This window comes from Botryllus schlosseri, chromosome 1 (genome assembly GCF_051294905.1).
Source record: "Botryllus schlosseri isolate E-star chromosome 1, Bs_hap1, whole genome shotgun sequence".
NCBI lineage: Eukaryota > Metazoa > Chordata > Ascidiacea > Stolidobranchia > Styelidae > Botryllus > Botryllus schlosseri.
Genome location: NC_137236.1, coordinates 25,670,596 through 25,697,517, shown reverse-complemented (window position 1 = coordinate 25,697,517; position 26,922 = coordinate 25,670,596). Strand labels below are relative to the sequence as shown.

General features: G+C 38.6%; 1 protein-coding gene and 1 long non-coding RNA gene across 3 annotated transcripts in view; one reads left to right on the top strand and one right to left on the bottom strand.

The window, feature by feature from the left end:
* The window catches only part of LOC145446073 (uncharacterized), a 44,521-nt gene extending 18,396 nt beyond the window's left edge, over positions 1 to 26,125 (bottom strand). The window contains exons 1-3 of one of the 2 annotated variants that reach the window (XR_013917201.1): positions 25,954 to 26,125; positions 25,667 to 25,773; positions 22,784 to 24,212 (exon numbers count right to left, since the gene is read on the bottom strand). This is a non-coding gene — a long non-coding RNA (uncharacterized LOC145446073). Of the gene's footprint in view, positions 1 to 22,329; positions 24,213 to 25,666; positions 25,774 to 25,953 lie in introns of those variants that run through there. The other variant, XR_013917200.1, reaches the window with a different exon arrangement.
* Positions 9,543 to 17,868, top strand: LOC145445811 (G-protein coupled receptor GRL101-like). The gene is made up of 10 exons (XM_080323952.1): positions 9,543 to 9,597; positions 9,782 to 9,880; positions 10,315 to 10,444; positions 11,347 to 11,495; positions 11,558 to 11,739; positions 12,296 to 12,421; positions 13,994 to 14,104; positions 14,161 to 14,379; positions 15,501 to 15,655; positions 16,544 to 17,868. Exons 4-10 carry the CDS (start codon positions 11,403 to 11,405, stop codon positions 16,786 to 16,788), a joined length of 1,131 nt encoding a protein of 376 aa, XP_080180078.1. The 5' UTR covers positions 9,543 to 9,597; positions 9,782 to 9,880; positions 10,315 to 10,444; positions 11,347 to 11,402; the 3' UTR covers positions 16,789 to 17,868.
* Positions 26,126 to 26,922: the final 797 nt, after the last annotated feature.

Below are 26,922 nucleotides of genomic sequence, written 5' to 3'. Positions count from 1 at the left end.
AAGGTTTGTTAACCAGAGAAAAAATATATTTCCAAGTGAAAAAGGTTTGTTACCAAGAGAAAAATAGATTACCAAAGGAAAAGGGGTTTGTTACACTGGGTAAACGATAAATCTCCAAAGGATAATGGTATTTCTACTCGGGTTACGACCGACCTCCAGGTGAAAATGGTAATTTTACTTGGGTAGGTATCGTATGTTTAGTGTCGTTGGTATTGTTAAACGTTGTCGCCGGTAGCTGTTGGTATACTATTACGAGTGTGAAAAGGATTTACACGGCCTGTGTAGAGTATCGTGATAGTAAACATATTTTTTGGTGCGACGAACCAAGATCGTTGTTTAAATTTTAATGCATTTCGATTACCGAGTTGTTGTACAATAGAGATGACTCTACATTAGACCGTGCTGTATACTTCGATTAAAACCACAAGACCACATGTAAATCTATTCGCACAACTCGATGATGTTGATATAGTGTTACTAAAATTAATTATTCCCTATTTACACAACATAAAAATAACAATTCATGTCGTAGCAGGTTTCTTGAACTCGTGCTTGATGAAACGAATGGTGACAAGTAGGCTTTGAGTGAAAAATAATTATTTAGAGTAGTGACATTTTGTGACCAACGAATGTAAATCGATCATGATATTACAATATATGCTTTCGTCAACATACCGACTTGGTGTAGAAACACTTTCACGTTTTTTTGAATAACTGGATTCTCGAGACTTGCTACTTGTACGATGTATCGTTGGTGGGCAAACTATAACGACCAATTTGTATGATAGTATGTTTTAGTTGTATTGTTGTGAGGATAACCATGTGATGACTCAGCGCTTTTCGTAAGCAAAGTAGGTCGATTTGTGTGTAAGATGTAAGCACCGTAACTAGAAAACATATGTACTCTGTTGTTGGAGTAGCTGATTTATTGTTATGACATGGACATATCCTGAAGCCTTGGTTTGTTGTCTTACGAAAGATGAGGCGACCTCGGTGTCGTAAATTGTGTTAACTAAACTCGTATGGATACCACAATTGTGCTGGACTTACACATGGTATTCGCATACTGTACACATACAAACTTTTGTGTAAACAACTCTGGTGTTTCTGTTAATACTAGTTCTGTGTTGAACTACTTGATAATTACGATACATGAACAACCATTCAGACAATAAAGTTCTTGAGGTATCGAAACAGTTTGAAAGCACCACCAATCATTGTACAGGTTTGTAGCATGAGCGAATATTTTCGTGTAACATGAATATATTTAATATGTCTTCGGTAAGAAATGGGTTATGTGGGATAATAATTAGTATCGTAAAACTTGTTGTGTTTGATTGCATACTTTTTTAACATTGTTTGTTGTTGAAAGACGGGTGAGTTTACATATTAATATAGTAAGCAGAGCAACTCAAGTAATAAATTTTACTCGTTTGGAAATCGACAACGGAAAAAATACCGATGAATGGAGTGACAGTAATAATATGTGTGGTATCTTATTTTTAGTGATATGCAACCAATCTTCTAAATCTTCTAATTTATCATGTCATAGAAAAGCCAATTGTTATGAATTCAAAACAAAAGTACTGTGATTATCAGGACAAAGGGAATTGAGATCAACGCAGTATTTCGAAGTGGTATGTTCAGCAATAACTAAATGATAAAAATATAAAACTTTGCATACAACTCGGTTAGTTAAACGATACATTTACAAGTTTACCGAAATCATGATTTATTAATGACAGCTTGATGATGTAAAGCTCAACCACTCCATTGTGTTTATTACAAAGTATTTGACACAGACAAAATATTGAACGAAGGCCCACCACTTGGTTTCATTACAAGGTGAGTGAAAATTGTTTTCTGTTGGTCAGGTATGATTTGCATTTAGTAAAACGATCTACGTCGATTAAGTGACGCTGTTTCATATCCGATGAGTGAGTGAAATTTCCTTATGGTTTGATTTAGTGGGTTAATTACCTGCGATTCAATCACATACAAGTAAGATCTTTTATGGGTTGAGTATTGTAACGACCTTTACTTTGACGAATGACAATGGGGAAAATTTCGATTGCATTGTCGGTGTATGTGTTGGACCAGTGATTCTAGTACACCTAACTATAGGATACATTTGGCAAACATCGTACAAATGGTTTCGTTGTGATGGTAACGACTTTCAGCGGTTTGGTTTCATGTCGGGAATTATTATTTGGAGGTTCAAAAACAATCAATACTACAAATGAACAACAATGCAAAACACGTTAAGTGAATTACAGTGTAGCAAGTACTACCTTGATATTACGATTGTTGTGTACCAGACATTTCTAACTGAATGCATCTAGCAAACATATTCCAATTTACTTTTGTAATGATCAAAGTCTTAGAGTGTATAACCTCGCGATATTTTACATTTAGCACGCACAATGGGGAGTTACTGAAATGATCAAGAATTGATTGCTAGCTTCGAACGGTACTCGATACTCAAAGTGATATTTTCACACTCTGTAAAGTGCATATGTTTCAATTCTCTGTCGCAAATTCCGACAATAAATCGTTGGATTCAATGGTAACGATATTGTGATATACTGATTCTACACTTAGTCGTTTCAATTACCCGTTGGGAATCGGGATAATAAAGCATTTTGTATCGGATGTTCAATGTATGAATACTGGAATTATTACATCTTTAGTGCTGTTTATCGCAAACGATAGATTTTAATAATTGTACTGATTGTTGAATGTAATAATACCGATATTGCTGTTTCATCTTTAGTCTTGGTTACTGGAAACAATTACATTTGTAAAATATTTCCTGATATCGCGATACGCAGAGTGATTTTTACCAAGGTGGAGTAATCTTCCCAATCAAAACATTTCAGACACACATAGTTTACAGCTTAATATGTTAATAACATTGGTACTGAAAAGTTTGTTGCTGTCATAACATTTACCACAACGCCGGGTTTAATTAACGCAAATAATTTAATAATAAAGTAATGATCAATGTGTCAATCCTTATGTTTACATCATGATAATTTTTGATATAACACCTGTGTTCGTTTGTAAGAAACTACGATGGTCAGACTGTCAAATCTCGCATACTCAAACATATTATGTTAATCTCAAGTCGCCGACACTGAGAAGTAATTACTTTTGTCTTTCAAAATATACCGAGTAGTAATTAGTTTGTCTTGCAGAATATACCGCGTAGTAATTCCTTTATCTTACAGAATAGTAACGACTTTTCAAGTTGAATAAAAAAGACGCGTAGGGATATGAATACAACCAAGCTTGTTATGGATTTTAGGTTTTAGTGATTGTATGGATTCGTGTATGTTTGGTTGTTTTTCGTATTGATACTGTTTGAGTTGGTCGGTTAACGGATTTACTTGACAATGTTTTCGTGGTTGAATCTTTGAATATGGTAAGATGGTAAGATGTCGAGACGTAATACTATTTCGTTAACTCAATTACAACAAAACATAACCAGCATTCAAGTAATCCGTAAGCTACGAGTGGATTTAAAACTTGATGCTGTTTTGTGGTTAACTCAAGTCAGTGGTCATATTTGTGTTGATTTCAGGAATGATCATGACGAGTTGGTCGGGTAAATTAGTGGTAGTAACTATGACCGTACAGAGTTGCTGACATTCAAACATCTTTTACGCTGTAATATACGTATTTTATTGTAATAAATTATTTCTCGGTTATTGTTCAGACATTCAAATCTCGTATACTCGAAATATAATATGTTTATGTCAAGTCATTTATGTGTCGATTAGTAAATAGCTTACATTGTCTTCAGAATAGTAACGACCTTTACAATTGAATAAAAAAGACCGATCATACGAATACAACCAGGATGAATTAATTCAAATTTGTGAGTTGCAGTGATATAATCAAGCAATGGAAAACTAGATTTTGAACACTTGTTAATGTTGTAAATAATTCTTTTGAGTATGGTAAGATGTTAAAATGTCGCTTTGACAAACGAAAAGTCGGATCGCGAATAGAGTTGCAATGTTCCATTACTTGTTTCAAATCAATATGCGTATAATATCAATATGGGACTGTGGAAAGTTGATAGTCATGTTTGTCAATCCTATTTCAATTCACACTACACCAAAGTCAAAATATTTCGTTTCGGATTATCTCAATTTGCCTATAGAACATCTCGCGAATGGATTCCGACCCGTGCTATAACTAGATCGCTATGTCTGATGCATTATCCTGTCAGCGACGTAGGGTTTTACAATTATTTCACACCTTTTCGAATAAGCGTCAACTTCGCAAAGGATTAGGGCGGGATCAGAAATAAGTGAGAATTTGTCGGTATTCGAAACACCGTCTACGCCGGCTCTGTTATTCGTTAATTATTAAATTTTACCAGTGAAATCCGGTTCTGTGACAAACTAAGTACCAAAATAGTATCTTGTGAGTGATTGGAATGTATGTAACAGCAAGTCGCGAAAGATGGTTATGTCCGAGACAATATCTTGTTAGCGATCGCGGGGTTTGCAACCTATTTCACACCTTTTTGAAGTGTTAGTTTGTGAACGCGGCTATTGTTGGTATCATCATCTATGCCGGTTATGTGACAAACTTATTACCAAAATATTACTTGTGCGTGATTCCTATCTTTGTAACATCAAACCACTAGAGATGACTATTCTGATGTGCTATCTTGTGAGTGGTCGTAGGAAATATTTCACACCTTTTTGGAGTGTTGGTATGTGAACGCGGCTATTGTTGGTATTCGAATCACCGTCTACGCCGGCTCTGTGGTAAACTAAATAGCAAAACATTACCATGCGACTGATCGAAAATTGCGCTATCGCGGTGAAGTCACGACTGTGAACAGCAGACTAATCTATAGGTGCGAAACAGCGGTACGGAAGGTGCGAATAATCCGAACTGAAAGTATTATCCAGCTAGCAATCAATAGCGAGGAAAGACTTAGAACACGATCGGTCATTTGTCACGACTAAACTACATCATATATAATAATTTACGATATACACATTAACAAAGGTTCATTCACATGACTATTTACTTGATACATATTCAACACCGTGCGAGAGATGCCTGAAAGGGCGATTCACGCCCGCACCCATAAGAACACATGGCGAGTCACCAGAGACCGCTTAAGAATACACGACAGGCGAATCACCGCCACCGCCTATAGCAAAAAAGGCGAGTCACGACCCCGAGTTTTCACGGCGAATCACCGCCACGAGCTATACCTGAAAGGGCGAATCACGGCCGCACCCATAAGAACACATGGCGACTCACCGCCGAGAGGGGGGTCTAAAAAGGCGAGTCACCACCCCCGGTTTTCAGGCGAGTCACCACCCCGCCCATAAGAACCCCAGGCAAATCACGACCGATCTACATAACTACTACTAACAAACCAGCCATGAATTTTAAAGTGAAGTATAGGGCTTGTATCTGAGTATATAATGGCACTTATTTTTGAATCAGTACCATCCTCGAGTTGACTATTTTCACTTCAAATACAATATTTAGAGGGTGGCGTACCTATCGCACCATAGCCAAATTAAGCAAATAGTTGGACTTACTAATCACTTAACAGAAACACGCTTACATATATAGAGATTGCAAATCATAGTCAGCTGCGGTGTTTTATCGCTATGGCTAGGTGGGGGAGACGTGGTACCGATGAATCCTTAATTCCAAAATGATCTCTGGCCATCAAATCTTCAGCCAAGAATAGCGGAGTTAATATAATTTGTTTTGATATTATCTATTTTAATATTGTAGGTGGCGAAGATATATTCTTTATTGTCATGCTGTTGTTTACATTAGTACACAACAAAACAAGTTGAAAAAATTGAGTTTTTAACGTTTGTCTCATAGATCTTATCGGCGTGCGCCATTGGACCCTCCGGGTGGGGACCGTTGATACGTTTGAGCAACAAATTTTAAACGTTTATAAATATTTTTTGAAAATGAGGATACCCATGTAAATGTCCGCGATCGTTAGAGCTTGTATCAAAGTGTTCGGACAGCAAAAAATCTGCTATTCTCGGCTGAAAATTTGAGGGCCAGAGATCATTTTGCAATTTTTGATCCATCGGTACCACATCCCCCAATCTTATGGAACGTTTTGTTGAGGCCGAGTGCTCTGATAAGATGTTAAAGTATTCCTACTCACATATTGTAAGGCAGAATATACTGCAATGCTTGATATATAAAGAGAGTCATCGAAAACGAGTCAGCTTTGCCAGTCCTCGATACCAATCAATCTACTTTCCGATTACAGGTTGAAAAAAGTTGGATTCAATTCGTCCCGTCGATGGATTGTTTGCGCTGCCACGGTGGTGAATGAGTTTAAACTTAACTTGTATTTAAACTGCTTTCTTAAGTAAGTACGGAAATCTCACGACTTTTCACATCGAAAAAGCTATTACCAGACTCATTTGCCTCGAAGTCTATACGACAAGATCTTTTCTTCAATCCTTCGTATATTATTTGTTGTGTATTTGTATGTTTAATTGTATCACGGCGCATGATCGTTGTCCAATGCTCTTGAGAGAGAGAGAGAGAACGAGAGAGAGATAGAGAAAGAGAGAGAGAGAATCTTTATTCGTATACATTTTATATCAACAATACCTTGGCCGAAAAGGACTGCCCTTATGTTGACCGAAAACCACGAAGTCCAATTGTCCATAGGTAATATTCCCCAGTGGAGAAACACCAATCGGGAATCGGGTGCGTCTTTTTAGAACAGTGGTTCCCAACCTTTTTCGACCCATCGCCCCCTTTTCAAGGTCAACACCGATCATCGCCCCCCAAATTTTGTGCACCGATAATTGGGCATACAGACTGTAATGACCGGCGGGTTGACTAAAAAAAAAAAAAAGGTCATCTTTCTCCGCTCAGAGCTGAAAATAACGTTTTTTCGCTCCGCATTGCTAGGTGGATGACTAAAAAAAAAAAAAAAAAAAAAAAAAAAGGTCAGCCGTTTTTACGCGTCATCGCCCCCCTATCGCCCCCTTCGCTATTTTCGCCCACCTTCGCCCCCTTTGTCCATTTTCGCCCCCCTGTCGCCCCCTTTGTCATTTTCGCCCCCCTAGATCGCCAAATCGCCCCTTGGGGGGCGATATCGCCCACGTTGGGAACCACTGTTTTAGAACGCTTTGGCGATTTCAATATCTTATCACATAGCAGATGGTAGGTCACGAAATAACGACATGTAACGAAGTAATTACACCAACGGGCCCGCCCGAATATTTCCAAGACAGTTCCTCACTCAGCTCTAGCGGTAAAACTGAGTAGGCCACTACGTGGGCTGAGAGAGGTTAAAACATAGAGTTCAGCTCTAGCGGTAAAGCTGAGTAGGCCACTACGTGGATGAGATAGGTTGAAAAATATAGCAATATATATGCAATTACTAATATTATTGACCGATTGAATCATGAATCATGAAAAAATTATGCGCTTCGCGCGATTAGTGCATAAACGTTGCCAATTAGTGTAGACAAGACATCTCGTGCATCTCGATGGGGATGATCTGTGGGCGAAGCCCCCAGAAGCTTGGTTTAGAACTCTATGGGGATCCAAGACCAACGTTTGGGGGGAGGGGGTGACGACGGGTTGTTTCGGCCATTCCAAATACATTTCAATGTATTGATAGAAAAACGTGGATAGGGGGTTAGAGAAACTTTAAAATGTATCACGTTTAATATTGTTTCAAAATATGACGGCAAATATGTATATTTTTGGGTAATTAACCGTCACTTTGTCATTCCCCAATATCAACACATCCACTAAGCACCAATCCGTATAATTCCCTGCTCCCAATTTAGAAATGAAGTCAATGCGCTGGATAGTCTAAAACAGTGGTTCCCAACGTGGGCGATATCGCCCCCCAAGGGGCGATTTGGCGATCTAGGGGGGCGAAAATGACAAAGGGGGCGACAGGGGGGCGAAAATGGACAAAGGGGGCGAAGGTGGGCGAAAATAGCGAAGGGGGCGATAGGGGGGCGATGACGCGTAAAAACGGCTGACCTTTTTTTTTTTTTTTTTTTTTTTTTTTAGTCATCCACCTAGCAATGCGGAGCGAAAAAACGTTATTTTCAGCTCTGAGCGGAGAAAGATGACCTTTTTTTTTTTTTTAGTCAACCCGCCGGTCATTACAGTCTGTATGCCCAATTATCGGTGCACAAAATTTGGGGGGCGATGATCGGTGTTGACCTTGAAAAGGGGGCGATGGGTCGAAAAAGGTTGGGAACCACTGGTCTAAAATATCTGACTCCGCCCGCCAACATATTTCCGCTTCTCATTTGGCCCGCGGAGAAAAGTAATTGCCCACCCCTGTCTTGAACGATGGACTTATTTATTTATAGCTATCAGCTATTACTATACTAGCCGACTATATACGCACCAACAACGCTAGCGAATTAGTATTATGAAAAATCTATTTCTATCTATTACATCCGTGTGTGGTCTTTGTTCTTGTTATTACAACTATAAATTTTTGTCTTTCCATTAGCTCGCGTGATCGGTTTATTCTTATGATTATTCTTCCATGGTTATTGTTCATACCGCAAGGTTACGTTCATTATCCACGATGGTCTCGCGCGTAACCATCAGACTACATGATACTAGTAATATTTTTTTGTTAACATTTTTTGGTAATATTTTGTTTGAGACATCATCAAGTAATGATTGTCGCTTCTCTGATGAAATTGGATGTCGCTCAGTCGTAGGATGACAGTTGATCTCAATTAGCATTTCTTCGCAGACGCAATATATTTAGTTGCGAGTTGCGGGTGAACCGTGGGTGGGGCTGAGATTGCAAAGATATGTCATTTGGGCGCCTCGACATATCATTATTGGATGCTTCGCTTTAGACCGAAATGCAGCGGCCATTTTGGGCTGATGGGTTTATCGCCACTTTCTTTTTAGCACCACACTTCGCGAAGCCGCATGTTGGCTGAAAATTAATATCTGGCGGAGTGCCTTAATGCGGAAGTGTCGGGTGCCGAAATGTCGATGCCTAAAGCTCCTGCACCCATACAAGCACATGCCTAGACCAAGCTATCCCAGTGGTCTCAAGCTATACTAATAATATACCGTTAATCCATACTTTCAAGTGCCCTTAGTCTTTTACTGTAACAAATATGAGTATTTTTTCGGAGGGGTTACCATGGCAGAAGCAAGAAATCCAGAAAAAATTCAGATTAAAAAAATCTGCCCAAAATTAATCTTAACTTTATTTTGGTTTACGAATCGATGTAAGCCGCCCTTCGACTTTTGATTGTAAAATTGTATGAAATTATTTATATTCGACAACGTTTTGATTCTGGCTCGTGTAAATTTTACAAAAGTGTCCAAGGTCCCAGAATACTCTCTCGTGAGTCGCGGACCCCAAACGGACGTCGGACACAATAAGTTCCAGAATCACTGATATAAATTCTATTAGTGTAAAGACACCCGAAAAGTCTTTCATGGCGTTCCAAACAATATATCTCTGACAGTATGTGTTCAATTGAGCCATGAATTTTCTACAGGTACCGTTGTATCAGTGTATCCTATCACGAGGTGTTGACGAAAAGAAGCAGAGGAAGTCAGGTACATCCATGCTAGCGTTGAATTGAATGGTAATACTATTGTTATAAGCAGCTTATCCATGAAGAAAATGCCAGTGAATAATTTACTGTTACTCATTAGCATACTTCGCCATCCGAGAGTACGATATAACTGGTACAAATTCCCTTGGTGTTGATATAGAACTTTAGATGTATATACATTTTAGAAAAATAGTTCTTTGGAAAGTTCAAGTAAAGACACAAGAAATTGCACTTATTTCTCGTGCGATAGTACTCACAATGGAGCATACATTCAGGGAAAAGCGGTAAGCATTTGAAGTGTATAATTTATCCGTTTCCCACAATTATAGGTCGCTCAAGTGAAACATCAGAATATACTGTGGATTTTGCAAAGTGCGATATCCATAAAAATACAGCATCTATATATATAATATGACATTCGAAGATATTTATTGCAAATCATATAATTTCCTATTTTATTTCCATTACCTACACCATGGATCTCGTGACTCAATGTTGCAATTTTATTGACGTTTTTCCGTGCAGTAATGCAAAATCAGCATATTTGACACTTGGGGAATAATGACAAACGGAGTAGAACCACAATGACAGACTTATTAACTTATACGTCAATCCGGGTACACGAAACTGATATATTTAAAGCAATAACTATGGGACGCATCAGTCGCGTCCAATAATGATTTTTTTGCTTTGGTAAATTGAATCTCTCGATTTCTAGGTTTGCGACGGCAGCAAGGATTGTTTGTCCGGAGTAGACGAATGCCAGCCTGGCTGTATAGTCAGTGCATTTTCAGATGAACGGTCTCTGATTACTAACAAAGGTGTCCTTCTATTGGTGTGGATATTTAGTAAGTTGCGTATAGTCAGTGCATTTTCAGATGAACGGTCTCTGATTACTAACAAAGGTGTCCTTCTATTGGTGTGGATATTTAGTAAGTTGCGTAATCGATAGGGTTACCATATTTTAAGATCCGACAAATTGGACACTTTTTCAAATATCAATAATGGACATAAAAATTGGAAATTTATACAGAATATTCTGACAGTCAACTTAACGCGTCGGTACCTTTGTCAACTTCGACGACAGCTCCAGAAAAAAAAATATTGACACGTGTACTTTGTTGCGATATAACTATGGCCGCATCTGTGTGGTCGCCTAACGTTCAAAACAAAATAAAGAGGTCGGATTGCGAAACAAAGATGACATTCAGGCGTACTCCTAGGACATTTTAGTTTTATTGAAAGAAGAGCACAAATCCTGCTTGTATAGTCCAGATATCTAATCGCAAATATATGTTACATATTAAGATCTAACCTGCATATTGAAATGACTGAAGGAGAATAGTTATGTTCATAAATTAGTTCAATGTCATCATCATTCATCACTATGTCCGACTTGAGTCCACTTTTTTTATTCACTTTATTACTAAGGGCCTCATTGTTTTAATGCATTTTGCAATCTTATATTTCGGAAATTTCGTGTTTTTGAATTTTATCCATAGCTTTTCTTTATATAATGATACATTGGCATATGTTTATGTTACCGATTGCTTGTTCAATATCTAAAAGTCACCTTGTAAAAGCAGTCGAAAACTTCGCTATAGGCCTACTGAATATTTGAACTGGCTTAAAAAACTAGTGAAATTACAGGGATTCTTCAATATTTGGAGGCGATGCAATAGTTCAATAGACAATTGTGACAACACTGTGCTGTTGAGAGTAATACAAGTGAAAACTTGTTGTTGAACAGGCATCTTTGCTATCATCGGATGTACTTCTGTAGTTGTATCGACACTGCATGACATTATGAAATCTGGGGGACGTGCAACCAAGTCATCGCGCACAAACATCAACAAGCTCCTTATACTCAGTCTATCGATTTCTGACTTACTCGTTGGGGTAATGAATCGCATGCGAATGTTGAGTGCTGACGTCTTTCTCATTCTCACTAACAACTACAGGTATACACCGTTTCCATTTGCATCAAAGCCGTTCAAGTGGAAGGGAGTTACTGCAATATTGACGTTGATTGGAGATCAAGCACCACTTGTTCTATGTTGGGCGCTCTGTTGATCATTGGGTCCGAACAATCGGTTCTGACTATGGTTTTAATAACAGTGTACCGTCTCCATGCTGTCATGAGGTAAGTATTGATATAGATTGACCAGGGACGGGCAACACACGGTCAGCGACGTGACTTTGTGTGGCCTACAGACAGTTTCCGGTCGTACATGATAATGCGGATCTATTGCCGCAGCCTTCCGCAATTCTCGACTATAATTGCTTACTACGTAAAATAATAGTGGCTGTAGGTTATTCTTTCTATTTTTCGGACACAAATGTTAGTTCAAGTTTCAAGTTTATTCATAAAATTTCATCATTTCAAAAATCACAAGACTGCGATACCATGAAAGATAGGAAGGTCCGGAAACGACTTGGAGTAGTCTTTGTGGTCAGATACCCATCTGGGCCTAGGCAATTTAAATAGTGATTGTTAGTTATTCCTTCCTTCGTCCTTAGTTTCCCTTGTTTCCGACATGCATTCTGAATTCAAAAATCAAAATCCATTCAACAACGGTATTTCAGGATATCTCCTGCTCATTTTACCCCTTCCTCTCTATGTTCTCGCTAGTCCTCCGGTTCCGTGGATTCTGTTAGCATGTTCTTCCATAGATCTGATTAGATTTCGTTGATTTCAGACCCATGTCAAGGCCGAAATTCAAGACAGCAGGAATTTTCCTCATGGTATCCTGGACGGTCTCTATACTATTTGGATTGATACCGTTGATCCCTTCCAACGAGGATTACTTTTTGAAATTTATATCGTGAGTAGATAGCTTTAATAATTTTACGGTGTTGGGTCAGGGTATGTGGAGATTGAATAAATATGGAAACTCTATGTCCCAAGTTTATATTCGCGAAAACAACATAGAGACTTGATCCAATATAGTTTACAACGAATGCAACCAATGAAACTAGAAAGACATAGATTATAAGGATGGTTACCATGTCTGATCGCCACCTCGGCGAAACAACGGGTAAAGTAAATATTAAACGTGGAATCGACACCGGTATGTACTCTTGCGACATATTTGTGTTACCACTCGCACTGGGAATTGTAAAAACCTCAAAAATAAACCATAAGAATAACAAACCGCCGGGTTTTCTGATATGCTTCATTTTCTGTACAATGCACTGATAATTAGTTGATTTAGTTTTATGAATCATATCTGATCAAAAATTGTTATTCAACCCTTCATATGCGCTTTGGATTACAGCGAGAATCAGTGAACACTAGGGTTACCATACGTCGTCTTTTAAAAGGATCTGTCCTCGTTTTTGAATTTTCTGAAAGTTTCCTCGGAGGACGCCCAAATGTCCTCTTTTTTGAGATTTTGGCCCCTTTTTTTGAGAATTTCGTTTAAATATGGAGTAAATTCGAGTGAGGTAGCCTACAGTAAATCAGCATTGAAATAACTCTCCGGCGGCTATTTTGGGCGCTGGGCCTGGAAATTGACCTTTTTTATTCCTATTCAGTCAACCGACCACGAAGTGGATGAAGATTTACCAATTTTTCAGTTTTCCTCCGGTATTTCAGGTCTAAAAAATTTGAAAAAGCGTCCTCTTTTCAGATTTACAAAATATGGTAACCCTAGTAAACACGATTTTCCATACCACATCCACCGCAAACTGATAGTTACGCACTCAGCTTAAGGTAGTGACAGAAATGGCAGGAAATATTTGAGTTACAGTACAGTAGATGAACATTCCTGCTCAATACACGCAAAGGTCATTTGCAACATGACGAAAAAACAGGATTTGTTAGAGCTTTACAGGAAATTGAAATTGAATAAGCACAGTCTCGTGACCAGTAGTGTATAAGTACACCGTAGCAATAGTATGAAGAATTTTGAAAAAAAATGTAGGTTCTTCATTCCCCAAGATCTCACGCACGGACATGATTACGGTTGCATTTAAAACAAATTTAAAACAACATTTTTTTCAAAGTCATGACGTCACGAATATTCAATTGTGACGTTATAATGGATTGATATTGCCAATTGAAAATTATAGGGTAAATATAGCCCCTTTGACGAAATATCTATACTATTGCTGTTGAGCAGACTATTTTGAGGGTTCCAACCATCCCATATCGTATTCGTCGGTATATCGGGTGGTAATCGCCCGTTGGCTTATACAACATATTTTTGGAAAGTATTTAGACAATAATGGCATAATTTTACCACTTAGAAATAACACAATTTTTCAAAAGGCCTTTGTTTAAAACACAAAGTGCTTTAAAACACCGTTTGTTTTAAATGGAACCCTAGACATGATGATATTAAAATTGGATGAAATTTATGCGCTCGAACAATGACTATGCTAAATGTTTCCAGATTTAATGACACTTCGATTTTCAAAACGAAGGTCAATCAGACCGATCAGAAGCGCATCATTACCTGGCTCAGTTTAATGAAGAATGTCACAAGCGAAGATAATGTTGACAGGTGATACCATACTGATTAGTGCAAAACGTGTGAAATTGAAATTATTGACTCAACAGCACTGGGTGGGGAACGTTGAGGAGACTTGTCGCAAAAATCAATCCAAGTAACCCGATAAAGACGGCGCATGAATTCGGATACTATTCCAGTCACACAGTTTGCCTTCCCACATTATTTCCTGACCGCAAAGACAAGTCATGGATGTACTCGTTCATTCTTCTGGTAACCAATTTTCTGGCGTTCGTATTCATGCTCGTCTGCTACGTGAAGTTATACAGGTGAGAGATATAAGTTCACAACAAAGCCTTCGGTGCTCGTATATTTTAGGATGCGTCTTATGGAAATCATTTGTTTTTTACGCAAAATTTCGAAAATCACGTGGTGGAATATGTAAGATATTTGAGCAATTGAACTCAGTTTGAAGACCGTTGCCCAATTTGTACTTATCAAACCAACAAAATGACATTCATCGCGAAAACGCTTGTAATTTCGCTTATGATATAGATTCATTTCATCATGTTCTTTAGCAGTCATTTCAACTTGCCTATATCGATAAACTTGCGTATGCCATGCGTATAATATTATGCGACAACCAACCCATGCACCAGAGGCAATATATTGAGCATTGATATTGTGACCAAGTGCCTAGTACTGATTACGGTCGATGTTACCTGGCTGGACGAACACAAATCACGAACCTTCTTATCTGATTGCGCAAAGCAGGGGTCGCGAACCTTTTCCGCTAGAGTAGTCGTATTGGCCAAATATTATCAATTGTATTTCCTAAAGAACGATATGTCAATCACCTTTTGCGTGACAATTAGGGATTCGTGACTTGATGGTGCAAGGAAATCGAAATTGAAGTTAATGTTAACTCAGTCTCACGTCCAGGATCCATGATGTCTTATATTCACAACGTCTGATTTTGGAGCATTGATTGTATTTTATTGTCGTGCCGACAAATTATCTCTTACATTGTATGCCATATTTAGGCCTTTTTCGATCGTGGTGCATTTCATCATACGTAGTCATTGGCTGCGTTGCAAAAGATTACCACATGATAAGAATTTACTGACTATAAATAACAACAATGTAATGCCTTGTATACTGTGCAAAATTTGCTGCGCATGTATCAAATATCACCCTTGAAAAATTTTACAAGAAAAAAACGTCAAGAAAAATACCACGGCTTTTCATTAGCGCGAATAATTTAAAACTGTATATATATAAAACTATATATATATCTGATACGATCATTGAACCGTATTTTCCTCGCGAATCATACTTTCTCGACCCCGTCCAAAGGGCTACGTCAACGACAAAGATCTCTGAAGACAACTTTTGCATTTTCGAAATTCTACAGTGTAGAAGGTCTATCACACTTGTAGTTCTTTCACAGAAAGGCGAGCAGTACAAGGGCTCTCGAATCAGCAAAATCTCGCGACCAAAGGAGCAAGCAAAGCGCTACTATGCAACGCAAGCTCACCAGGATCCTCGTGTCCGATTTTCTTTGCTGGATGCCTGTATGCATTATGGGTTTCTTGAAGCTGGCAGGTACATGATTACGAATTGAGAAACAAATTTCAACTCTCTACTATCATAAGTGGGTAGGTACCTAGCAGTGATTCTCAACAGTTGCTCTAAGATTCAGGGCAATATTATCAGGGGACATTGTTCTTAGTCTCATACGTCGGACCGGCAAATGTCATCAAATATTCAAGTTTAATGACGTATTTGGTTTTGGTGATGGGAATTACTACAGAGAATCAACACAGACTAATATAATGGACTTACAAAGTCATCTGCAGCATCGAGTAGCGTCACTTGTGCGTGACTTGCGGGATGCTTGAGGTTACTTGGAGACGAGCCAAACACAGGATCGATAATAGCGGGTATCAATCCAATGCATTTGACGCACTGCTTCCGCACCGGGTCCCCATAACGTATGCAAGGACTGTGGATATTGACTTCGTTGTCTGCAATGCACGTGATGATAACCTATACGAGTTTATCAATAGTCACCAAGGTTCATTGATCCTACCTCCCAAACACACATACAATCGACTTTACATCAAGATGCAGTGTTAATCACTTCCTGCACCCAGCGAAGTCCGGCGGGCTTAGAATGATAATTGCCTTGGCATATTTTACTGTAATGGCATCAGTAAAATGATTAGCGTCTTTCGAAACTGTTACTGCAATGTTACGCATTGACTACATATAATGGAATGAAGAGGAATAATCCTGTTCCTAGTTCCTGAATGGGGGTTGGAGATATTCCATCCAAATCGTCTTTGAATGTGACAGTGTTACATACAATTGCAGAGTAGCAAATCGAAGCGATATTACCTATATGTATAACAAGCATGTACAGAATCTAATGGTGAAGGGATATCGTGTTCAATTATCATTTATACTTTCGTTTACAATAATTATTTTTAGGTATTAATATCCCGGACGACGCCTACCTGCCAACCGGTTTACTCATCCTCCCGATTAACAGCGCTCTCAATCCATTTCTCTACTCCAATCTTCCTGATCGTCTGTTAGCTCAGAAAAGCAAATTAGTCCGTTGGTTATGGAGCTCTCTTCCGCCCCACCGGAAATCAATGAAAATGAACGTGATCGAGATGGACACTTCGAAACGAGTCGGCCTGGACGGTGAAAACTTGAAATTGCATTGTTAATTTTAGGAGCAGAAAAATGCCTTGGATATTGCTATATATCATTAGTTAACATTTGGGATGACGTTTCTAAAATATTATCTCTACGTTGGTGTTGAGCGTGCATGTAATCAGTTTTTTATTGATGTATAAGACTTTGGACGGTTTTGGACGTTGTTATGAATAAAACTTTATGCTTATATTATCGGTGTTTTTTCCGCCCCCTGCGTTTTTATCATTTCAAAATCCTCATTATATAGCCTGAATGAGTGACGTGTGATTTCGACAAGAAACACTTCTTAAATTAGTAATGTGCTAAGCGAAAAAGTATTCGATTGCTTGCAACCCTCTTAACGATTTTCAAGGATGTGTTTATCGCATATTTTAACCAATACTTTCAAGATAACATAAGCAGCGAACCCCCGAAATATTCCTTAACATAGAGGCTTGCGTCGTATAAATTTGCTTTTGCTATACACCCCTAATCAGCAAATATGGTCGGCTACTTACGACCAAAACTGCTTCACGAGTTTTTGTATCCTGAGTCAAGCCGCAGCCTAAAGATATATGACACGATTAGACATATGTAGAACGTTGCTACTCATCAATTGGCATTAACTACTTATATTATCAACTTTTGGTTGACTACTTTGCTCCATTATTAGTGGTAACAAATTTCCTTCGCATATGAATTTGTAATGGTACTGCATTTACGTATTCATCCGATAAAATTGGAATGCTACTGACTTTCACTTAATGATTGTCGGGGGTTCGAAATTGCATGCGAACAAGAGCAAAATAAATCGCCGGACGAATATATTCAATCTACATTTCATTTTTGATGATTTCTAGCGAATATGTAAAAAACACCTTACTTTTTATTTGAAACTCTGTCCTTCTCATTTTACGGCGGCTGTATATTACAACATAACCGGGATAATAATGTATTCAATGTATTGATTCATATTGCATGCTATTTTATATAAGAATCATAATAAACGGACTTTTGATGTAAAAATATTTCGTCTGGTATTTCATTGCATCACTAGTGTAACCTGCCTATTTCATTAGAGTAGTACCACAAAGTCTTCGATTACTGAAACGTACCAACATCGAATCGGGACGCGACAAAAACCGCTATAATACAGTTATCACGAATAGAAACATTGTACAGTTCCGATACGGGTAGAACAGGGACGGGCAACTTCTCCAGTCGTTTTTACGGGTTTTTATTCACCTATACAAGGATTAGGAGTATTTAAAGCATCTTTTAAGTTTGAAGCATAGAAACCAAAACAGTATTCAATGAATTTTTAATGTAATGTATTTCAATAGCTGTTCAACTCAATGAGACATCTGTGGTCGATCAAAGTGATAAACATGTTCTTTGTACTCGTATACTGCATGTCACACACAAAGAAAACAAACAACCAAAGAATAACCCAAAAACACTATTTATTGTGTCATAAGAAAAAAATGAGTAGCCTACAGTCACCATAATTTGACGTGGTGAGCTAATATTGGAGACTTGCGGCAGATTGTGACTGCAGGCCGTATGTTGCGCGCCCCTGGTATAATGTGTATATACGAATGAGGGCATGGGATTTTTCCAAATTTACCAAGTTAAAAATTCATTACGATTGAGCGCAAGTGTAAACGCTGGTAATGAAATCCTTTTCGTGTTGACAAACTTACACGTAAGCCCCACTCTCGCACTCTACTCACACATACACGCTTAAATACTCTACAGGTAAAAAGCAACTAGTGGGGGATTGCGGGAGACCGTCGCTGCAGGTCACATTATTACGACCGAAAACTCTCCGTGGGCCGCTTACAATCATGTCGCGGGCCGTATGTTGCCCGTCCTTGGGGTAGAAGATAGATAATAATGGACTAGTAGTAATGGTTCAGGGTGTATCTTCGCAACCAACGTCAAACGACTATAGATGTGGAATTTGACGAAATAAATTTAGTCACCGAGATACAGGAGCTGTTTAGCCTTATTCGCCCAGTTTTTATTCCCATTTTCAAAAGACTTGATGCCAACACATCCCAAAATAATTTCTTTCTTACCATATATAGAACGTGAAAGAAGGCATATTTTACAGTAAAGCTATTGAGGATAAATTTTTGCAATATCAAAATAGAACCAGTTGAGTTAGTATTGCAAGGAGGCAAAAGCTACTTGAGTACTTTCAATATGTAGTGATGCATTACCGACCGCTAGGGATGGCGTGAACCTCTAAAGTCTAAAAGATTCATGTTACTGTGAACGCGAAACTTTTTGAAAGGTTCTGTGTGAACGCGATCGCGAACGTATGACGCCAAGTGACGTCTTATTGCCTATTCAAACACTGTATTTCAGTGAAGTGATATATCAACGTAGATACCTAGAGACGACTCAGGCCACATTATGCCACAATGCTGAAGTACATGCTGACTTTTTAAATGCTATCAAATGTATCAATGCTATAATTATCCCATAAAATCAATATCTTCTATAGCTTCGCCAACAATTTCGAAGAGGACTTGCAAGGGAAAATAATCTTACACCTTGGCCATCTACGCCAGACCAAACATTGTATTCGGCGTCTGACTATTGCTTGATACACGGCAGTGTGTAAAACGTGTTTCTATATACTTGCTACCGAAACTACCCCATTAACAAGTTGTACAGCAGGCAGCAGCCAACACCCCAATCGCACTGATTTGGTTTTTATGATGCAATAAACATATCAAATCAAGTTGGTTCCCATACGCATAGGCATACTTCATTTTTGCATTAGACAACGATGTACTCGTTATATCAATTTTATTGCTCAGTTGAATAAGCATCATTCGCTGACTACCTCAATGTAGCATATCTCGTTCTTGACATTGTGTCATTGCGGGTCAATCTCACAGCAGAGCGTCACTAAATATTTACAAATGGAAAGCTGGATATTTCGCGCAAACTTTTGCAAACAAAGCAAGTAAAATTTTTGGGATTGGCCAGGTACACGCTCGCTTAGAGTTTTTTTAGGCTGCTAGCGCCATGCATGGAGTGGCTCGAAGTGGCAAAGCGTAGAATTTCAACAAGATGTTATAATGGCGTGAAAAAAGCAAATCATGTCAGAAGGTTCATAGTTCATAGTTCCGAACCTACCAAGGTTCTTTTGTCAACGTGAACCTCTAAATTTCTGAGGTACACTCACAGAACGCGAGCGTGAACCTCACGTTTACGCAATCCCTACACCGACCGCCTTAATAACTGTATATCTGTCATTGCGTTACGGTTAAAAGGGTTTGGGGCATTTGCATATTTGGTACAAGTCAGTCATGAAGATAAATATCAATGCAAACCCAGATGGGCAATGAGAACATCCAATTACCTGTAACGTACTTATCCTGTTGATTTGGCTTGCAACATTCAATTACTTATTCGTAGTAGCTACCTTTATCATATTTTGGAATCCGGAGAGGAGGACGCTTTCCAAAAGTCATAAAAATTAGTATACCGAAATTGAAAGCAGCTGACTTAGAAAAATTTACAGGAAATCTTGTTGCATTGATAAAACAAAAGTTTGACTAGGTGTCCTTGGAGGACATTTTCAATTTCGTGAAAAGGGAGGACAAATCTTTCAAAAGGAGGACGTATGGTAACCATACATTAAGCAAAAGAGAGATGGAGCTAAGTAGCTAAATTGATATGAAGCAATACCATGTCAATATTAATTGCTTTCGTGATGAAAGATGATACGGGCTGGAAAATATGCGTCCGCGGGCCTCGTGTTGAGAATCCCCGGTATGCACCATTCTGCGTCCGCAGTTGAACATAACATGCTACCGAGATTTATTATCAAGTTCAATGTTTATATACCGACAAAAGGTGTTTAAGTAGGTGTTTTTTAATCTATTATTTATCTCGCTTGGTTTGGTTTCGGAATTCGAAAATACACCTAAAATTGAAAGACGACTGACAAACCGGTTGCTGACCTTGAAGAAAAACGATGTCCATCCGACCAACGGGATCGCAAAGACCACGCATGTACGGACTGCCAAAAACTCACAACGACAATGTCCCAGTGAGACCGATACCCTCCATGATCGGGTCTGCTAAACATCAGCCGGCAAAATGGCTTATTGACATTTTGGAACCTGTTCGGGAATTGTACGGCACGGAATGCGTTCGCGATTCGTTCACGTTCGATGGTGAAATACGAAACCTGGATTCTCTTTACGAACGTTCCGCTGCATGAGACTATTGATATTTGTGCCAACGCGCTTTACGGTGGTAAGTTACCACCACCATCAATCCCGCGAAACGTCTTTGTTGAAATTTTACAAGCGGCAACCTGTTCCGTGGAGTTTAGCTCTAACGAGGTCATGTTTCGCCAAATAGACGGCGTGGCAATGGGTAGTCCCCTGGGACCTATTTTGGCCAACATTTTTGTAGGATATTATGAGAACGAGCTTCTCTCCCAGCGTGAGTCCGTCAAACCACTATTGTACCGCCGATATGTAGATGATACTTTTGTCATCTTCAGAAATGAGTCAGCGTGTGATCAATTCCTAGTTCGCTTAAACTCGCTTCACCCGGCCTTGCAATTCACAATAGAAAAAGAACGCAATACCTCATTATCATTTCTGGACGTTTTAGTCGAAAAGCGCAATACCAACAAATTTTAAACGTCTGTCTTCAGGAAACCGACATTCACAGGCCAATGCCTTCGTTGGAACTCATTCAGTCCTCGTCGCAGAAAAATTAACCTCATAGGCACCCTCGTGCATAGAGCGTTGAGTATATGTTCGGGTAACAAACTGATATTATAACTAGGGCATGACATGTCAAAAAAAGTCAAAATTAGGTCAAAATTGTAGCGTTAGGTCAAAATTTGTCAAAATTGTTTACATTTTTTGACCTCTGCTTTTCGTTTGTATCCTAGATTTTGCGCTGTCGGTGAACTTATCATTTGATATTTTACAGCTTGTAGCCTACTTTATAGGCTCACCGTTGTAAACGGACCATCATCTGCTCATTGTGAATCATAAATGGTCAAATGAAACTAATAGTGACATGGTTTTATGGTCAACGTACCGCAATATCCTAGCTGAAGCAAGACTGCTTGGACATTGCATGGTTCTTATATCAAGAAGCGCAAGCTGAAAAATTGTGATATAGACAACATTGTCAGAATGAAGCAACACGGTTTGTCACCAGCAGTGTGCACACAACTTGAGTGTTGTCAGCCAACAAATGCTGCTGTTGAACGTTCTTTCTCCGTTCTTGGCAAGCTACGTAGTAAGGACAGACACTTTCTACCCGAGAATGTAGGAAAGGATCTTTCGTTGTACTACAACAAATTTTAATTATTCCCACCAGAATACGTAATGTAACTACTGGAATTCTTCATAGGGCTAGATTTCGTTAAAATACTAGTTTTTCATGTAAAAATCTGTCAGTTTTAGAGCCCAAAACGTTTTTTCAGGCCAATCTACTTTGTAAAGACAGACAGTTCCAACCAGAAATGAAGATGAGTAGTACAATTTTAACATTATATACGAAAATACCTAATTTGCATACGTATTTGGTCAAATTTCGGTTTTTTAGGTCAGAAAAGGTCAAAATGTAAATTTTTTAGGTCAAAATCTTCCGTTTTTTAGGTCAAAAAAATTGCTCTAATTATAACTTGACAACATCCGAAAAATCTTACTTGATAACGGTTACCCTGAACACGTCATCATCATCATCATCATTGCCAGCCTCTTGTTTTTCTGATACATTTGTGTATGTATGTGCATGTGCATTAGGGCTCTTCAAAAATGACCTTTTTTCTCAAATCGTACTGGCTACTTGATAAAATTGGTAGGTTACCTAATTTAAGCCTACATACAAAATTTGGTTCAATTCCAGCCAGTAACCGCTTTGCTACAGGAGAAGAAAGTTTCTGTTTATTATTTAAAAATAAATAATGAAAAATTTGAAAATTTTCTGTTCACCCCATGAAAGTGTTAGGCTGTCTATAGAAACGATGCTCACCAAATTTGGTTCAATTCCAACCAGTGGAAGTGGAGTTATTGCCGTCGAAAAATTTGGATTTGAATAAAATAGTATTTACGGTGAGCACAACTATAATAAATAAACAAAGAATCGGTCACCGTAATCACTATTTTATTCAAACCCAAATTTTTCGACGGCAATAACTCCGCTTCCACTGGTTGGAATTGAACCAAATTTGGTGAGCATCGTTTCTATAGACAGCCTAACACTTTCATGGGGTGAACAGAAAATTTTCAAATTTTTCATTATTTATTTTCAAATAATAAACAGAAACTTTCTTCTCCTGTAGCAAAGCGGTTACTGGCTGGAATTGAACCAAATTTTGTATGTAGGCTTAAATTAGGTAACCTACCAATTTTATCAAGTAGCCAGTACGATTTGAGAAAAAAGGTCATTTTTGAAGAGCCCTAATGCACATGCACATACATACACAAATGTATCAGAAAAACAAGAGGCTGGCAAGGTTTGAAAATCATTATGCCAACAAGACATAGCGATACATTCAAATTTGCAGTGCAGTAAAAAAAGCAAAGCATCGAGTCGAAGCAACAACTGTCAAATCAAGTTGCAAAATTACGTTCACTATATGAGAATACCATAGGAAAAAAATTCAAAGTGGCAGGTTGAAGTTCTTCAATGACAGTAAAAAGACATGCACCGTTGCACACTAGGGAAATATCCGACGTTGATATTTAAGAATTAAGATGGCAAGTTTCGAAGGTGAAGAGGTAATACGAATAGAGATACAAAAAAAACAGGATGTTTTATTCTGGTCAATTGCTCGTTAGGACATCCTCTATGTGCAGATCTGTCACACATTGAGCAAGGTGCAGTATAACAAACAAAGCACTTCTACTCGGGTTTCGCCTACTTGTACTGCATGTTTTTTTACTACTTCTACTTAGGTTTTCCAGACATAACCAGTTAGATAGCCCCTATAATGTAGTAAATAGTGAATGCAATTTAGAAATCGCACAATTGGAGTGCCATTATATATTTTTCGCGTACATCCTGCAATTTTGAAAGCGGCCTCTACCAACTGCAGTAACCTGCAAGTGTGCGACTCGTTCTACTTTTGGAAAATACTCAAGTAGTCACAATTTCAGATCCACCTTTACTTGAGCAGCAAGGATGACTCACTTTCACCCCTTTTTGATCGTATATGCCGTGTCTAGAGCGGATGAAAATAATAATCTGAAGATTCAACTGTAACTTGTAAAAAATTCCACAGCAAGCAATGCACACTTGCAACCAACAATCTCTCTAGCTGGAAATATCTTCAATCTTCATACAGGTTCAACTTGCAACGAGGTCAAAAGTTGGTATGAGGGAAATGACTTTATACTGCATCCTCTTCCTTGTCTGCGTAAGACTGAGACAGGATATGGACTTGTTCTGCATTCTTGTCCTAAAATAATTAGCAAGAAAATCATTACAAGCGAACATGAAACGATCCTTCAAAATGCTACCAATTCCGAACGCCTTGCAAAATTCATTCAAACACTGACAAAGTACAGCATACTATGCATAAACGCACAAATCATGAATATTAAAATTTATAATCGTTATGGAACAGTGGACACTAGGGGTGTTCAAAAAAAACTTTTTTTCAAATTTGATTGGCTTAGCTGGCAAATCATTAGGTTACCTAAAATACCTTGCACAAAAAATTTGACTCATTTCAATTCGCAGATGCTGAGGTGATCCAATTAGAAATTTCCATCATTTTTCAAATAATAGTATTTACGGTGGAAAATTTCACCACTCCGACATGATCAAAAATGCCTAAGATGTAGGGATGCTTATTCCCACTCATTTCCATCTTTACAGGGGCCTATGGTAGAGTTTGGATGAAGACATCGCCAGTTGACGAATAAAAGATATGACACGGATTAGCTGGAAATTAGTAGACTTCATTGAAATAGCTAATAGACACGTTCAAATGATGGTGATTTCGACATGCATTTGTCGTGTTGTCAGACTAGGTTCCGACCCATTGTGCTGTATTCAAGTTGGTGAATTACTGATTAGATGCGCCAGGCGAGGCCTACAATATTCGTATCGTAGGCCTCGGATGCGTGCTTTTACGTCTGCTATCATCTGTAGGCTACTAATTCTTGTCTGGTTTATACACTCGCATTTCCTCGATGTCACTTGTCGGTGTTTGATCCGTTGATCATACTGCGCATTGTGCAGTGCACGGCGTTGAATTACGTTGTCAAATAGTGATGCAACACAAGGTTTTCTGTGGCGTAAATTCTGAATTTATTCAATTAGTTCGAACGGGAACCTTCTATTTTCCAATACAATAACTTCATTGCTGGACGTACTCGAGCTCAACCATATCGCGGATCGAATTTCAAACCATTTAGCGCGTCCGCATGCACGCTATAATCGCTGGCATGAAATATCACGTGCGCCAGACTATGCCTGATATCGTTACCAGCCTGAACTATCGAGTCTACAGCAGGACTGGCGCATGTGATAACATCGCTGGCCTAAACTATAGCGTCTGGTACAGGCATCATATGATTTGCCTGCTATCTCTACTTATTTGATTGTTATGTTATACTGGCTTAAGACTGACAGCGTCAAATTGAATAAACCTGAATCTGCGCAATTGGCCACGAACAGACGCGAACGAACGTAATTGATTCGCGCTAATACTGAAAATCAGAAGATGCATGTACTTAACCGTAATAAATGATGCTAACTTGGTAAATTTGAAGAAATTTCAAACCCCTCCCTTGTTTCATCTGATCACCCTATGTAGAAATAGAAGTCGGCGCCTATGAGATGGTTATGCAATATAACCATTATCCCCTCTTCGCAATATATTTAGACAATCAATATTGCATCTACCTCGTATTGCTGATTTCTGTTTTTGGATGGTGCATGGCGCAACACCGATCTGACTTCAATCTCGTAGTCCTTTTCCGGAACAGTCGTAGGAATATTGCAACAAGCACCTAAACAGGAAGATTATAATAAACAATTTATAGAGACGACAACTAGTTCAACCTACGATATATAATATATTGTATAAACTTAGTGCACACAGAGCTTTCTTCCCAGTTCTGCCCAACTTTATCAGTTGCCACTCTATTGGGAAACTCAGCGCTAATCAATTAAATATACCATATACTCACCATTTCCAGTAGGAAATTCCCAGCAGAATGAACCTAGACGACTCTCTCTAGGAAGGGCTACTTGCTGAGACAACGTATCTGAACAGATAAATAACAGTCAGTGGCAACTCAAACACGCAATAACGGGCATGGGTTGATTAAACGCAGTCAAATAATGGTAATTTTATAGCTGGCGAACAGAGAGCGCAAAATTTAATAAAACAGGTCTCAATAAAAAGCTACTTTCGCACTGATTCAGAAAATATAAATTAAAATCTGGTACGGGCACTAAAACGCCCTGAAAATTGCTTTTAAAATCTGCATTGTTTCTAACAAAGGTAGCGGCAGTAGACAATGACAAATCAAATGTGTAGAACTGATTGTGACATCATTGAACGCCTTGGCGAAGTCGTGCTGAATATATATTACAATGAAATTCAAGAACCGCTGTGCCGAATGGAACAAACTGTTTTGTAGATCGGCCTGTTGCGTACCAAGAAATACGCGTTGATAGTAAATTCTACAATATATGTTTAGATTGTTTAGGCTTTTGTGCTATAATTTATACTTATCCAAATTTTTGAATGCGCGACGACGCATAAAATACACAAACTATTCACATTACGACTTATTTGCGCTACAGCCATTGATACGACGCGCTATACTCTGAGAATCACGGGGAATACGGCAAGCGACTTCGCCAAGGCGCCCAATGATGTCACAATCAGTACGATACATTGAACGGTCATTGTCTACCGACGTTACCATTGATAGAAACAATACCGACTTAGCCCTTCGAGGGCGATTTCCGGCGCGTTCCAGTGCCCGGACCAGATTTTAATTTCTCTTTTCGGAGTCAGTGCGAAAGTAGCTTTCGATATAGACCCGTCTAATTAAATTGTCCATTCTGGTCGCCAGCTCTAACATCAACGCTGAGTTATCAAATTGGAAGTTTCTACAGTCATCATTGCATGAGCTGAGCATAAAAAA